The sequence below is a fragment of the Microtus ochrogaster genome, chromosome X (genome assembly GCF_000317375.1).
Source record: "Microtus ochrogaster isolate Prairie Vole_2 chromosome X, MicOch1.0, whole genome shotgun sequence".
Taxonomy (NCBI): Eukaryota; Metazoa; Chordata; class Mammalia; order Rodentia; family Cricetidae; genus Microtus; species Microtus ochrogaster.
The window spans coordinates 51,586,037-51,602,384 of record NC_022026.1 but is presented as its reverse complement, the minus strand read 5'-3'; the positions used below and the strand labels follow the sequence as shown (position 1 = coordinate 51,602,384).

General features: G+C 33.1%; 1 protein-coding gene across 3 annotated transcripts in view; it reads right to left on the bottom strand.

Annotated features, from left to right (window-relative positions):
- The window catches only part of Cnksr2 (connector enhancer of kinase suppressor of Ras 2), a 212,663-nt gene that overhangs the window by 138,416 nt on the left and 57,899 nt on the right, over positions 1–16,348 (bottom strand). For all 3 annotated transcript variants that reach the window (XM_005358807.2, XM_013350566.2, XM_005358809.3), the window contains exon 5: positions 11,768–11,809. In XM_005358807.2, coding sequence (XP_005358864.1) covers positions 11,768–11,809 — 42 coding nt within the window. The remainder of the gene's footprint in view (positions 1–11,767; positions 11,810–16,348) is intronic.

Genomic DNA, 16,348 nt, shown 5'->3' with positions numbered 1-16,348 from the left:
ATTAATTTGTCAGGCTTTCTGTAAACCATCTTTACCTACTGAGTAATTTTACTGGGCCCTGAGCTAGAAATTCTATACTTCTACTTATAGTAGTACATCATTAAAATATAAGGTACAATTAACCATGGATAACTCTGAAAGAATAAAGTTTAGGAATGAAATTTAAACTGGGAATTAAAGGTTTTATTTCATATACATGTTCCATAACACTGGAAGAATTTATTTATACGAGTAAAGACAATTGAAAGACAATTTTTAACTTAAAAACTAATGTAATAGAATAATAAATTTCAATGTGATGTCAAAATTATATCTATGTGCAGAAAGGACTGTTTCAAATTTCTTCAAAAATGGAAGAATGGATGAAGAAAGTATGGCACATCTACACATTAGAGTACTACTCAGCGGTAAAAAACAATGACATCTTGAATTTTGCATGGAAATGGATGGAAATAGAAAACATTATCCTGAGTGAGATAACCCAGACCCAAAAAGATGAATATGGTATTTATTCACTCATTCATGGATTCTAGCCATAAACAAAGGACATTGAGCCTATAGTTTACGATCCTAGAGAAGCTAAGGAATAAGGTGAACCCAAAGAAAAACATATATAGATTGCCAGGCAAAAGTTGGGAGCATGGGGGTGCGGGTGGAGTGAGGGAAGGGGAGAGGGGGAGAGAGAAGGGGAATGTGAGGGTTGGGGAGAGCTTAGGGGCGTGGGATGGTTGAGATGGAGGAAGGGCGAATATGGGGGCAGGGAAGAAGATATCTTAACTAAGGGCGCCATTTTGGGGTTGGCAAGAGGCTTGGCTCTAGAAGGGTTCCCAGGTGTCCACGGGGACTCTGAGCAGTGGAGAAGAGGGTGCCTGAACTGGCCTTGTCCTGTAGTCAGACTGATGACTTTCTTGAGTATCTCCATAGAACCTTCCTCCAGCAACAGATGGAGACAGAGACCCACATCAGAGCACCGGACTGAGCTCCCAAGGTCCAGTTGAAGAGCAAGAGGAGGGAGAATATGAGCAAGGAAGTCAGGACCACGAGGGGTTGGTCCACCCTCTGAGACAGTGTGCCTGAGCTAATGGGAGCTCACCAAATCCAGTTGGACTGGGACTGAACGAGCATGGGATCAAACCGGACTCTCTGAATGTAGCTGACAATTGGGGCAGACTGAGAAGCCAATGATAATGGCACTGGGAATTGTCTCTACTGCATGTACTGGCTTTTTGGGGTCCTATTCTCTTTGTATGCATACCTTCCTAAGCCTGGATGGAGGGGGGAGGGCCTTGAACTTCCCACAGGGCAGGGTACCCTGCCCTCTCCTAGGACTGGAGGGGGAGGGAGGAAGAGTGAGTGGGGAAGGGAGAGGGAAGTGGGAGGAGGGGAGGAAGTGGAAATTTTGATTGGTATTATTTATAAAGTAATGAAAATTAATCTGCTGGGAAAAAAAGAAATCAACTACAGATACAAGTAAATAAAAGACTTGTAAACTCATTCCTCTAAAGCCCCCAAACACTTTTGTAATTTCTTTATGTTTCAAAATATGGTAGTGGAGAGAAAAGCTGAACAAGATTAAATGAATCTATCCTGACCACAATCATGCTGACATTAAAGCCATTCATATACTCAACAATCACAGAGAATATGCTATGTGAATTAAAGGCCAAATACAATGCTTATGGATTCCACAGCTTGAAGTAGTGTTTCTGGCAATTTATTTGGGGTTGTAACCTTAGCATCACAAACATTAAGCATGTTACACTGTAGCTCCTGAAAACAGAGAAGTAATAACCCCTAAGATCTTGTGAGTTAAAAATATTAATTCACAACTCACAGCAATCAAATCAACTTTCCTTTTAAATTCTTACACTGAAATGTATAGGTCCTGACAATTGTTGATAGCATCTACTCTGTCACTAAGGCTTCTAATTGTTGAAATCCTCATGGTCATAGACTTTCAATAAACATAACTGAAGAGTTTTTGTTCAGTCTTCCTAAATGACACTTGCGGATCCTAAAAGGTCAAACAACCTGACAAGCTGACAACGCTACAGCCATAGTCAAAGCAAACCCCCATAAATCTTGATGCTCAATAAAGTAATTTGTCCTCCCATGACATGCCAGCTCTTATAAAATAATGTTAGAGGTGGAAATATGGTATTCTGCATTTAAATTTAAATGACCAAAAGAAATGTTTTCAAAATTATTCTCTCTTGATTACTAGTCTCTTTTTTGGTTTATTTAAAAATTTTCAAGTTCTTTGATTTGGTCTGGATTTAAATTTAAATTGGTCATGTACTTGGGATTGATACAAATCACCACAAGCTCAGAGGCTTAAAATAACACACTTATTATTTCCCAGTTTCTGTGAGCTAGGAATCCAAATACTAGACCCAGTTCTTATTCTGCAGATGATGGCTTTGCAAGCCTGTCAGATGTCAACAGGGCTAAATATCCAAAAAGATGGCTTAAGACACAGAATTTGCTTCATGTTCATTTAGGTCATTGGTAGAATTTATTTCCATGTAGCTATATTACTGAGCTTTTCATTTTCTTTCTTCTTGTTATCCAAGTATTATTGTTAGCTCCCAAGAGTTGCCCTCAGGTCCTGATTACATGGAGCACTTCATAGGATACAGTGAGATAAGCTGTCTGGCTTTTGCCCAGTCAACAGATTTCATCTTCTTTGAGACATTTAAAAATGGCTTACAAGGTTAAGTTCACCAGAGATAATTTCTTCTTTTCTATGATTTAAGTCGAATAATAAAGGGTTTTAAACATATTTGAAAAAAAATCCCTTCACTTTTGTCACAGAACAAAATCTAGGCATGTAGAAGTAGAATTCATTGTATCTTCTAATCTCAACTACACTCAAGCATTGCTAATTATATGCCAGGAGCATAGATCTTGATGGCCATCTTAGATTCTTACCCACCATAGATATGAATGGAAAACTATGAGTGGAAAGTCACTGAAATAATCTGCATTCATTTCTGAGCCACAGAATTGGACTTTTGTTCTCATAGAAGGGCAATCATATAAGACTGATGAAAAACTTGGGACTGAACCCCAGTTTACAACCCACTAACTACATGATATTAGGGAAATTCCTTAATCCTTCCAAGTGTCTATGTTATGTCACACATAAAAATTTTAATAAAAATAAAAGACAGTACCTACTTCTCTGCATTACCATGTGGACAGAGTCTAAGCTAGAAACCAGAACTACATCATTTACCTGTGTTTTGTGTTCAGGGAGCAGTGGCAGGCATGTTTGTGGTGGGTCTCCAAGCAGATGACACTCAATAGAGCAGTGGTTCTCAACCTGTGGGTCATGACCCCTTTGGTCGAATGACCCGTTCATAGGGGTCGCATATCAGACATCCTGAATATCAGATATTTATATCATGGTTCATAACAGTAGCAAAATTACAGTTATGGCGTAGCAACAAAAATAATTTTATGGTTGGTCACCAAAACATGAGGAACTATATTAAAGGGTCGCATCATTAGGAAGGCTGAGAACCACTACAAAAGAGGGTAGGTATACTACTTTCTAGGCTCAAAGATGACAAAAATTTTGATGTATCAGTGAACTGAAAATGAAGTTATTAAGAAGGTGACTTAATTGTGCTTTGGGAATTAGATTCAAATGGAATAAATGATCTGGATGAGCTCAATACTTTACAGACTATATATATAATATATAAATTTTAGGTAAATAAGGACCAAACAGGTGAGATCTCTGGGCAGTATTTTCACATACACCCAAGAAATCTGAAGGTGGCATGTATGGTTCTGCAGAGGTAAGTGCAGTTAGGAATTTATTAAATCTCAGCACCAAAGTTACCCTTCAGTGCCTTTTCTATGCTCATGAACTGGATGTTTACGCATTTCTGCCTTTACATTGGGCACAATATTATATTTTTTGTCAGTAGAGGGCACTGCAGGGACATTGCAGGTGGAAATAAGACTTTTTCAGGTTCTCAGGGGCTATACATTAAATTTTTTTGTTTCCAATTTAGGGTCTATGAGACACGCTCATTCTTTCGAGGATTCCAGATATTGTTCTGCTCCAACCACATACCTAAACCATTTATACAAATCTCTCAGCAACTTTACAGCTCTGTCTAGGTTCAGAGTTTGTCAACTTGAGGCTACCTTAATATGTTCTCCAGAACTCTTACTATAGCAGCAGCCAATTCTTTTTTCTTTTTTTTTTGGGGGGGGGGCACTCTTAGGCTTCAGGAATGATTTTCATGATTCCCTTTATATCCTAACAGAATTCTTAGTATAGGTTAATAATTATTTGAATCAAACTTTCCTTGTTTAAGTTAGTGTGAAGTTTCCATTTCTATGCTTACTCAATTATCTTGAAAATTAATTTTACAGCAACTTGGCTGTACTTTTAAAAATGCAGTGTCTTGATCACATACAGAATGGTACCAGATAAAGATTGTCCTCAAACTTATGTGGCCAGTTGCTTTCACATGATTTTGTGAGCTTATCATAAAATAGCTTTGGCATTTAGACCTAAGATATTACAGCTAGTCCAATTCCTCAAGTTAATTAGAAAGGCTAATTTAAGCTTGTTCACAGAGATGAAGTGTCAGGCTGGAGTCGGGACATCTTTTTTTTTTTTTTTACCACTCATCAGTCCCCTTTCTACTATATTATGATGGTACTCAATATAAACAAATCCTTTATGAGGACAATGATTATACCCTTAGATTCAGCCTAAATATTAAAGTAGTCTGTGATGTATAATACGTTCAGCAAATATAACATCACCAAGAACACTTATATAAATATACTACTGTCTATACACATCATAAAAAGAAACAGCAATACCAGGTTATCTTCTTTATGTCAGCTGTAATATTTAAGACTATGTTTCTCCTTTTGTAGTAGGAAAGGTAAATACTTACTACTTCTATCATATTACACTTGCATTCCCGCTTTGTCCTTTTGGTATGGGTAACAGTTATAGAAGAGTTAATTTTAAAAAAGATTTATTTTTATTTTGTTATATGAGTGCTTTGCCTGATTGTATGTCTGTGCAACATGAATGTGCCTGGCACCCAAGAATGCCAGAAGAAGGTATTGAATCCCTTGGAATTAGGGTTACAGATGATTGGGAACTACAGTGTAGGTGCTGGGACCCAAACCTAGATTTTCTGCAGGAGTAGCAAGTACTCTTAACTCTTTAGCCATCTCTTCACGCCAAGAGATTAAAATAAGATTAAAATGGTTTATAATGTTAATAATAACCAAAGTGTCAAAATCCAATACAAACTCCAGAAACCAATTTCTGGCTCAGTAATAGTGTTACCATGTATCTTTAGGTTGACTACAAGGCATGAATTGGAGCCAAGTTAGCAGGATTACTTACATTAACTGTAATATATGTCAAGCAACCTCCTAGTGCTTTTCATTTAAAAAAAACCTCAGTATTAGAAATCATATTAATGAGAATAACTAGAACTTACATGCCTGAGTGCAATAGTCACACTGGAATTTCAAGCATACAGAAATTCAATTTACATTTAGAACAAGACAGCAGCTTTAGGAGAGGATTCTGGGTTATAATTGATAAAAGCTGTCTTTTCACACATCAGAGAACTTCTGAAGATCAATATAAAATTATATGAATTTGAAAGTCATTAGCATTCTACTGAATTCAAGAAAGCTCTAGAGATTAAATATCATCACTTTTATTCCATTGTGAGACATTCTGTTACACAACTACTTAAAGAATCTTTAAGGTTTGGGATCATCAGCAGAAGAAGGCTGTTTAATAATGTATCAATGTGAGGACAAAGGCTGAAATGAGCTCTTCACATCGTTTGGCAGGCTCCCCTCTTATATCCAACTGTTGACCTTGTGAACTTCAGTCTAGACAACAGAGAGTGCACAAGAATCCCAGACCAGATGAAATTTTAGAAAAATCAATAAACTTGCCGATATGAAAACTACACAAAACATTTATGAAGTAAAACTAATACTTAACATGCAGAAAGTAGTCAACATTTATTACCAAAGTTAAATAAAAGTGAGTAAAATAGGTTGGGGAGGAGATAAATCACAAAGACTACGGAGAAAGGGGGGAGTGAGGTATAAAAGCATGGAACTAAAGAAAATCCCAGATACTCTGATGCCATTTTAATACATAAAACAAGGGTGCCAGCAAAGCAAAGCAGATGGTCCTCAACATTCCAAGGAACATGACTTATAAGAAAATGTTTATCACTCCAGGATATACTACATCAATTATCTGAAATGTGTTTCATGGTCTCATTCAGTTTTGACAATTGGATCTAACGCAAAACCCCCAAATCCTAGGTTGTTCAGTATCTTTTCTTTCTTTGTCATGATTTACATTGATACACATCCCTATTAAACACTACAAGCAAATTCCCTTCCGCAATACTTTTTCACAGACTACTCCGATTTTAATGAGAAATGCGATATATCAAAATTGTCCTTAAGTCATATTCAAACCAGTTTTGACTGTTTTACCCATATGAATATGAAATTAAGCCTTAGATCCCATCAGAAGCATGAAAAAAGTAGAATAAAATATGTAATTCTCTTGTTTTTATTATAAACATACTATAAATAATTGAAAATAGGGAATTACTTGAAGCTGAAAATTCAGTTCTCATCTTTCCAAGCAAATACAGTAAATTCTATTTACTATACTACTATTCCTGAATATTCACTTTTAAAATTTTAGCAGTAAGGACTTACTCTATGCATCATTTACTTAGCATTATAATTTAGAATCTTAACACTGGTCAATGAATATTTTGGGGATACTAATATAATTTATTCATAGATTATATATTCCTGAAAATTTTCAGGCAATAATCATGAGTAGTAAATATTATGTACTATTAATGTACCATTGTTGACTGTAGTATTACTCCATTTCTTATTTTTCATTATTATGTATTATGATTCTTTGAACATTTCCTATAGAAAATATTATTGTATTCTACAATTTATTCTAGATTTTATTCCTAGGAATGTATAGGAATATGGATTTTTGAGAATTTCATAGATAAATACTATATATATAATTTCACCTCCCCCTCTCACGTATCCAATTCTTTGAGCGCCCTCACCTAAGCTACTAGGTATATTTTGAATTGCATTTATGTTTAGGAATGACCACTTGAGATTGGAGCACCTTTCAGGGAACTTGACCCTGGAGAAAACTGATTGTTCTCTTAGCAGCCACTGACTGTCTGTGGCTCATCATCTAGGGGTGGGACCTAGTGAAATTTCCTCCATTCACACTGGCATGTCAACTGATGCTACTATTATGCAGGTTTGATCAGGCACCATACTTTGAGATTTCCTAGGTGCAGCTTCCCTGTCATGTCTATAAGACAATATCTAGTGTCAGGCATCCCGATCCACTGGTTCTTACAATATTTCCACCATCTCTTCAATGATTTTTCCCTGAACCTTAGGAGTAGAGAAACTGATTATAAATCATTTCAAGAAACTTAACCATTATATGCTTAAATTTATTCATCTATAAGAGAGATGATAATAATTTTTCCTGAGGAACAAAATGAGTTTAGTTTGTATATAGCACTCAAAGTAACGGCAGAAGCAACTGTAAAATACCATGCAAATATTAGAATTAATATATGTCAAACTTGCTTTCCTAAAAGGAATTGGTAGTATACATGGATAGCAATAAATTAAGCCCATCCTATTTTCATGAAGATTTCTATCAGTATATGAGTATGTTTAAAAGTATGTTTATGAATAGATAGAAAACACTTTATTACTGCTTTATTAAAATTACTTGATATCTGAGGATAACTGCCTCTGATTAGATGTTATAATTTAATATGCAATTCGGAGATTGTCACTTTAAAAATATACAAAACTCAGAATACGCACATTATCTTTTAATGTTAAAACTGTCATTTAAAAATAATTAGCACTTTTATATCCTTTTTTTGCTCTTAGTCATCTCATCTGTGTTTTTTTTTATCATGTATTCTTCGTCATCTTATACTTTCCTATTCTGGAATTTGGCTTACTTTGTTCACTTATTTAATAATTTTATTTTAATGTATTTATCAAGAAATTACTTTAGCAACCTTGTTAATCTAAAAACATGCTTCTAAATTTTGCTTCTGCAAATTAGCTTTGGCCATTGCTTTTCTTTAAAATAGTTACAATTTTTCATCCACTGTCTTATGGAAATATACTCATAGTCATATTCTCTCTCTCTTATCTGGGACAGTCTCAATATATAGCCCAGGTACCTTGGAGCTCATCATAATCTTCCTCCCTCAATTTCTCAGCTGCTGGGATTACAGACATTTACCACAAAAATGAGCTTCTTTTCCTCTAGTCCCTCTGTTGAATGGATGCAAAGTTACTTCTTGCCATTATAATTATGAACTATTATTATGAAAATATCTTGAAATAATTATCCTTTCAACACATTTTCTAACTTTAGTGAATATATAAATTTCTAGTCCAAAATTATTCTATTATAGCCTTTATTATTGCTTTCTTCCTTAGAAACAGTGATGAGAACTAAAACCTGTCTTCTAAAAGCTTGCTCTCATATTTCCATTTTCCAAATATGTAAATATCTTAGTACTGCACTATCGAAGTCCACTTTGTGTCTCCCTCTCATATTATCTTTAACATCTGATTTTCATTTTAATGATTTTAGTGTGGTCTTCTATTTCTGTTTGGTTACTTTTACTATAATCATTTGTCTTAGCTCACTTGATGGTCTCTGTTTACAGTGGACATGCCTTCTTTATAATATGGTATCTTTTAAAAAAATAGGCAGTGTTCTGTTGACTCTTATTGTGGACATTAAACAAGCTTAATAAGTCTACTTCATGAGGTAGGATTATTTTAATATTATAGTGCATTAGAACATATTTCCTTTCTCTTTCTTTTTAAAAGCTAATCCTTATATATTGACCTAATTTAAGAATAGACACCTCATAACTTTGCTTAGCTTTCTAGTTTTCCCAGGTGTGTTAAAGGGCACAACGATACCTATATTTCCTTAGGGAATTCCTAAGGTATTATAGCTTTCCACACTTGATCATTTCCTTCCTCTCTGACAACTGCCATCCCATTCCTACCAGACAAAAGAAGATCTAGTCTATTCCAAGCATCTTCAAGTCATTTTCTGTAGTATAAATATATTCAAACAATGTTATACTATATGTACCATTTGAACTTTGCTTTTGTTACTTATACATTTTTTTTAATGAGAGGGTCTCACTTCTGACATTCTTGGGAACTCACTATACAGATGAGGTTAGGCATGAATTTACAGACTTCTGCCTACCTCTGCCTTCCAAGTGTTGGGATTAAAGGTGTAAGGCAAAACGTCTATCTCTCCTTATGCAAATCTTGGTTTCAATCATATCAGAATATTTTATGTAATCCAAAATACTATAAAATCTGATTTGACATTCAGAGACCTATGATTTTTTTCTTCTTAAATCATCATAAAAATTTTCAATTACAGGATCAAGAAGTAGGTCTCCTAGAGATAAGATAGCACAGTACTGGATAGTTGTGTTTTTTTTTTTGTTGTTGTTGTTGTTTCTTCCAGAGTCATTTAACCCATTAAAAACAGATTTTGTCTTAGAAGTCCCTTCTTGAGCTTATGAACTACTATGATTTCTTATTCTGTTATAAATGAACATTTCTCTATTCCTCCAAAAAGCCCACTATCTCTTTTTACTGTGTCAACAATAGGCATTTTCTCTGCTGTATTAAAAATGTCATCTTGATTGTAACTATTATCATGATCATCTTGATCAGAACCATTTTGACTATTCTACTACCAGCCAATGAATGAACAACTAGAGTCCCAATGATGATATAATCTTTTATATCCACTTCAATGAATATTTTCATTTTCCCATAGGCAGAAGCTTTATCACAACAAATCTTGAAAATTTTCATGCTGAGTCATGCTTTAAACTTCTGCACCTAGCTTAGGAAATACAGTTCCTTTTAAGTGTCAGTTCATTGAGGTAGATGAGCCCTTGTTTCATCATGATGAGTACAGTAATTGGAAGGTGCTGATAGCAATGTAGTGGCTCCGCTATTTAAATACATAAGTTGAGATTTCCAGTCTTTAATTTATGTGGCATTTTGTTCAGCATTTTAGCACAGTACTTCAACAGTTCATCCTTCTGTTGCTTTATGTCATACATAGTGGTCATTGCAATACCACATTCTTCTGGAGAAGTTTCGTACTTTACACTGCTGTCCATTTTTTTCCAACAGTTTACATTTGGTATTATAGATAAATGTATCTTTATCTTTTTTCACACTGACACAAACCGATTATCTACAGACATTTTGGGGTATTTTTTAGCAATATCTTTATATTACAGAAGGAATAAACAAAATTAAAGCAAGCAATGAACAACTGTAAGTAATGTCCACAGGTCTCATGTGAAACCTGCGGCTGGCCCGCACATATGCCATTTCATTATTCTTTGTAGGTATTCTTGCATTAGCTACATGAAAAAGATATAGCACAGCTGTTGGTGAGGTCTGAGAGAGTCATCTTTTCCTTGGTGATGTTGGATTAGTTGTGCTGTGAGCCTCAATGTTGAATGGGCCCCATCATATGAGGTCAGATAAGGAATTTTCCACTTAAAATGTCAGCAGCTTCAGAAATGTGGTCAAAAAGTTTAGATTTTTGAGTAGGTGAGATGGCTCAGTGGGGAAAGCCTAATGACCTAAATTTGAATTCTGGAACACACATTGTAGGAGAGAAGCCACTCCTACAAGTTTCCTCTGAACTCCGCATGTGTGTGTGTTACATGTATATATGTGCATACACCAGTTTCATATTTTGAATGAAATTCAGGATTACTACTTAACCTATAATATGCTTAAAAATTAAACTAATGATTGGAAAACACACACACAAACACATATACTATTATTTCCTTCCTGTTCTCCAGAGCCTATGGATAGCAGTACCTAAAAAGAGGGATAGTTATTTTTTTCTTCCTAGGCTAAAATAGAGAAGAGTACATCAGTTGTTCTTTCCTGAGATCACTCTAAAGAAAGGGCAAAAGTCATCAAGGTGTTTACTAACAACAAGAGATAACTTTTCTCTGAGTATAATTTAACAACATCTCACTTCTCATAAAAAAAAATATTAGCAAACTTCCAATCAGATTGTCCTCTGATCTGTACATGCATACTGTGGCATGTATTCATATCTCCCCCATCATCAACAAAATGAAGAAATGTAAAAAAAGTAACCAAAGAAATGAATGAATTTAACAAATAATGACAAATTTCCAGATAGATTAGTTCTTGAGTATAAGATCAGAGCAAGGAAGTTTGATTTTCTTAGGAAATATCTCATCCAAATGAATATAGCGATAAATTACTCCCACTGTAGAAGAAAATACCTTGTTCTGGTATATTTTTTAAATCATAAATTACTGAGAAAAATTGTACTTTCGAATTCTGTTTGCAAGATTATTTTACTCAAATCTTGCCTCATAATATTTAAATATTAGATCAGAGCAGTTTTTTTTCTATTAGCTAAAACAAGTTGACTATAACTAACATGTTTTGATTCTTTTAGAGGTTTCCTAGAATGTATGCTTAACTAAGGTAAGTTAGTTGATCGTTTTTCTATTATGGATTACTTTTTTCAAGCCATATTCTTTTAATTGCTAAGTAAATATTATCTAGTGAAGATAAAAATACATCCAAATCTACTTACCACATGAAGAATTTTATTCTCAGTTTCATATACAGTGCAATCCTGAAAACAAGAACAAATATTATGTTCAAAAAATTAATATCCATTTTAATGTATGTTTTTAGAAATTGTACTAAGAAAAATTCTTGACATTCCATGCAAAAACTCAAATAAGAATGAGAAAAATCTGGAAATTTTACTTTTTTTTTTAACCCAAGTAGAATCAATGGTAAGGTTAGATGGTCAGTTACTTTGCCTTAAGTATATTTTCTAATTTGACTAACTTTAAGCACATAAAACAAGGGGCAATAGATGTTAAGATTACTTTTGGAAACATTTAAAAAATTATTAGAGATTTTCTATCTAAAATTTTTACCCATGATAAGTAAATCTGTCAAACTATCTCCAAGACTTTAAACATTGATTTATTATGATTAGACCATTAAGAATACACTAACATTTATTTCAACATTGATATCAAAATCTCGTACTTTTCTATTTTTAACTACTCAAACTATCAAATCTACTTTCTATTATATATTTTAAAATATCAGGTTTATAGTTCTTACATAAATTTGAATCTCTGAAATTGTAAAAAAAAGTTAAAAATCAACTACATTTTTTCTTAACTCTTTGTTCACCAATAAACCACAATATGTAAAGGTGACTTCTACTTAGAAACATAATGGTTGTCATTTTCTTCAAGAAATTTGTAAACTGGCCATAGACATGATATGTAGTAGTAGTGACCCAATAGGAGTGATCTGAGAATTAAGTGAGAAAATGAGATTGACACATCAGGAGTAATAAATATGCTATTGCAAAATATTACTCTTGTTTGGCAATTAATATTTAATTTTTAAAAATCCATTACTTTTACTTTCAAACTTCAAAGGGAATCTCCTTAAGAAAGTAAATATCATTTAATATTCTACTAGTGCCTAATAATGTATATACCCTACTAGCAGCATAATATTCATACAATGTAATAATTTCACACCATATCTAATGTGGATATAACACAAAGAAATGTTAAAATAATCTTAAACGTATCTTTAGCAACCACTGCTTGTTGTAAATAGCATTAATGTGCTAAACCTGTTCTGTATGACTTATAAGACCAAACAAAAAAGTCATGTCTTTTTCACCTGCATCATTAATAATTATTAATTTAGCGAGGGAGAAAGCAGATACATACATATTACTAAGGAAGTAAAAACAACCACCCTTATACGATCTTGATGCTGTATGTATGTATGTATGTATTATGTATATATGCGCACTGAGAAGGCATAGAAACAAAGATCAACTTAATAATAATGAAATTTTCAGTTTTTTTGTCTTGTACCATTTCCCAGAACTTCTTGGAAAATGGCTGATTTCAAATAAGATTGGAACTATATATAAGAATGGACTATATTTTGATTTAAGATAGAATGAAACTATCTAAGATGACTAATATTGACCTAGGAATTAACATGAAGAGATTCCTACTTCCTAAAAAGAATAATCTGAGGACATAAGAGGATAATAATGCAACAGGTGGAAACATACTAAATAATGTAGAATATTAACTACATTAATATGTCTAATGCTTTAATATGAAATTGAAAAATTACTAGAGGTAATAAAATATATTTAGTAAAACAGTTTAGTGAATATATATACAACAGATTGGACCATGTAAAATATATGTCTTTTCCTCTTGAATGAGTAACTACTATTCTATTATGCTAGGCACTCAAAAATGAGTACAATATGCTGTGATGGTTAAATTGTCAACTTGTCATGACCTAGAATTATCTGGGCAGAGAATCTCAAGTACTGATTGTCTACATTTGGGTTGGCCTGAGGCCAAGTCCAGAAGGTTGACTTAAGGTAATATAGGAAGACCTAGTTTGCTCTGCTTGGTGCCATTTCATAGGCAAGGTTCCTGAATGATGTAAGAATGGAAACATTCATTTCTCTGCTCGTCACTGTGAATTTAATATCAGCTGATTAAAGTCCTGCCTTGACTTCCTCACAGTGATGGACTGTAGCTGGATTATTAAACGAAATAGCCCTTTTCTCCCCTAAGTTACTTCATGTTCAAGTATTTTATTACAGCAACAGAAAGAAAAGCAAATCATATAGCATTTGCACAGATGTGCCAAAACTTACACAGGAATCCACAGTTTCCATGACATTTAAAGTTTAATGTCTTGTAAAGCATAAATGCCACAAAATTATGTGAAAGAGCAAGTATTTATTTTTAAAAGTTAATACCCTTACTATAAAATTCAATAAAACTACATTACAGTATTCCTTGTCAAATTTCAAACCTGCAAAACTTTTCATCAGCTGTGGTATATTGCCTCAACTTATTACACTTATAGTTGTAGATTTAATGGTATTTGGAAAATGAAATGGTGGTACATGCCCAATTATTCTGATGTAATCTTTTAAGAAAAAGTCTAAAGAAATATACGTCAAGTGACCAAGGTAGTTAAGATTTTCAACCATTGTAATAAAGCATATACAAATGTTAGAATTAAACTTACCATTTCACATAAACATAGCTAAATGATTGTAAGTGAACTTTTTTAAAAAATGAATTTTCAATTGATATTTTTAAAATTTTTAAGTGCTTGTGTATAAAGCCTTAAATATTAAATAAAAACACTTGGAATTCCTTTGATTAGTTTAATTGACAAAATTATAGGGCTCAAAGAGCAGAGGAGAAAGCAGCCAAATTCTACCTAAAAACAATTAGTAATGGTTGCTTTTAAGTGACAGCACAAATAAAGACATTTGTACAAGAGCAAGGCATCTGCAGTCAAACACACTTAATGTAATCAAGTTCAAATTTTAGTTTTCCGTGCAAGAATTACTCAAGAGTCCAAGCTAAAATGCAGCCATGGGTTTCATGTCCAGTAATATAGATTCAGTAGGCTCGCAAATGGAGACTGTCAAGAGGATTTTGATGAGATGGTATTTTTAGAAAAAGTTTATTTACCAAGATTAATATTATTATATAAGAGGAAAAATGAACCAAATTAAAAATTAAGTGTACAGAATTCACAAACTAGTAACCTGGTTTAAAAACATTGTTATTGGCTTACTCTAAACAGTCATGGTGCATACATTCACACAATTTATCACTTGATTTTTTTTCATCCACTAAACTTATTTAATAGTTCACTATTTTGAATAGACACTTATATACTTGTTTGTATCTCTTTGTTTTGCATATGTTGGCTTGATTCTTATTGAAAGCCATAGGCTTTTATCAAGGACAAGGTCACAGTATATTAAATACTGTATAACAAAACCAAGAAACAGAGTTAGTTTGTAATAACCTGTTATCACAGAAAATAATAAAAGCTAAATAATTATATGATATTTTTAAGCACTAATTTTATGTAATTTGTTTTTATCACGGTAAATATTTAAACTGCCCCAGGTAATTTGGAGGATTAATTTTATTAGTAAGTTATTTTACTTCCTTAAAAATAGGATGTTAAAATACTTGCTTCTCAGAGTGTAGGTTTTATTAACACTTGGGGCTAAATATTGTCCTAAAAATGTATTTCAAGGTTTTAAAAGAAAATAGTGTTGTATATAGAAAAATCTACATTCTTATGAACATACCCATGGTATGGAAAGATATAACTCTTACGTTCTAGTTTTTCATGTTTAAATTAAATTTAGTTTTTAAAAGTTGGTTTTAGAACAATATACATTCCCCAAATTCTTTCAATATCTTAAGCTGTCTTTTGCTGTATATGCAAAATGAAATTTTCAATTCTTCATCCTTATCCATATATTGCTTCTTTAAATCATGCGATTTGAATTTTATGCACGTAATTCCTAATGAGAATGTATTCATTAAGTGACGATTGTTCCTCCAATTTTGATCACTTTGTATTTCAAAACATATATACACAGAAATATCATCTTAGAGATGAGCTGTATTATAGATTATAATTAATTATCCTTTCTGTAAAATAATATCTTTGCTATACTGAGCACAGAACACACAAAATTTATTCTATTCCTACATACTACTACTGGTATACCATGTACTGGTCAACAAGTTTTAAGCACTATTTAATACCCTGAATAAACAGCACTTCTCATTAATATATGTATATTATACTCTCAAGAACACTACACAGGTTATTAAATACATAAAAAGAAATAGTATAGGTCTCTAATGCTGTATGCAATTGTATTTTATGGAACTGTATTTTTATAACTGCCTTAGATTTTCATCAGTCTAATTTTAGTGTTGATACCATACTTTTATAAATTATGAATCTTAGAGGATGTTAAATGACCCATCAATGCAAGCCTCTGAATACTGTATATTCATATTGTATCTTCACACCTCTATATAATTCTGTTATTAAGCTACTGAGATGACTTATATGCCTGAGTAACTTAAGCAACAAGTTGCCTCGTTCACTCTTTTACTTTGTCAGTCCCTTGATGTGGGATGTCATTCTGTATATGTTTTGCTTTTACTGGTTGAAGAATAAAGCTGTTTCGGCCAATAGCTTAGCAAAGTAAAGCCAGGCAGGAAATCCAAACAGAGATATAGAGAGTAGGCAGGGTCAAAGA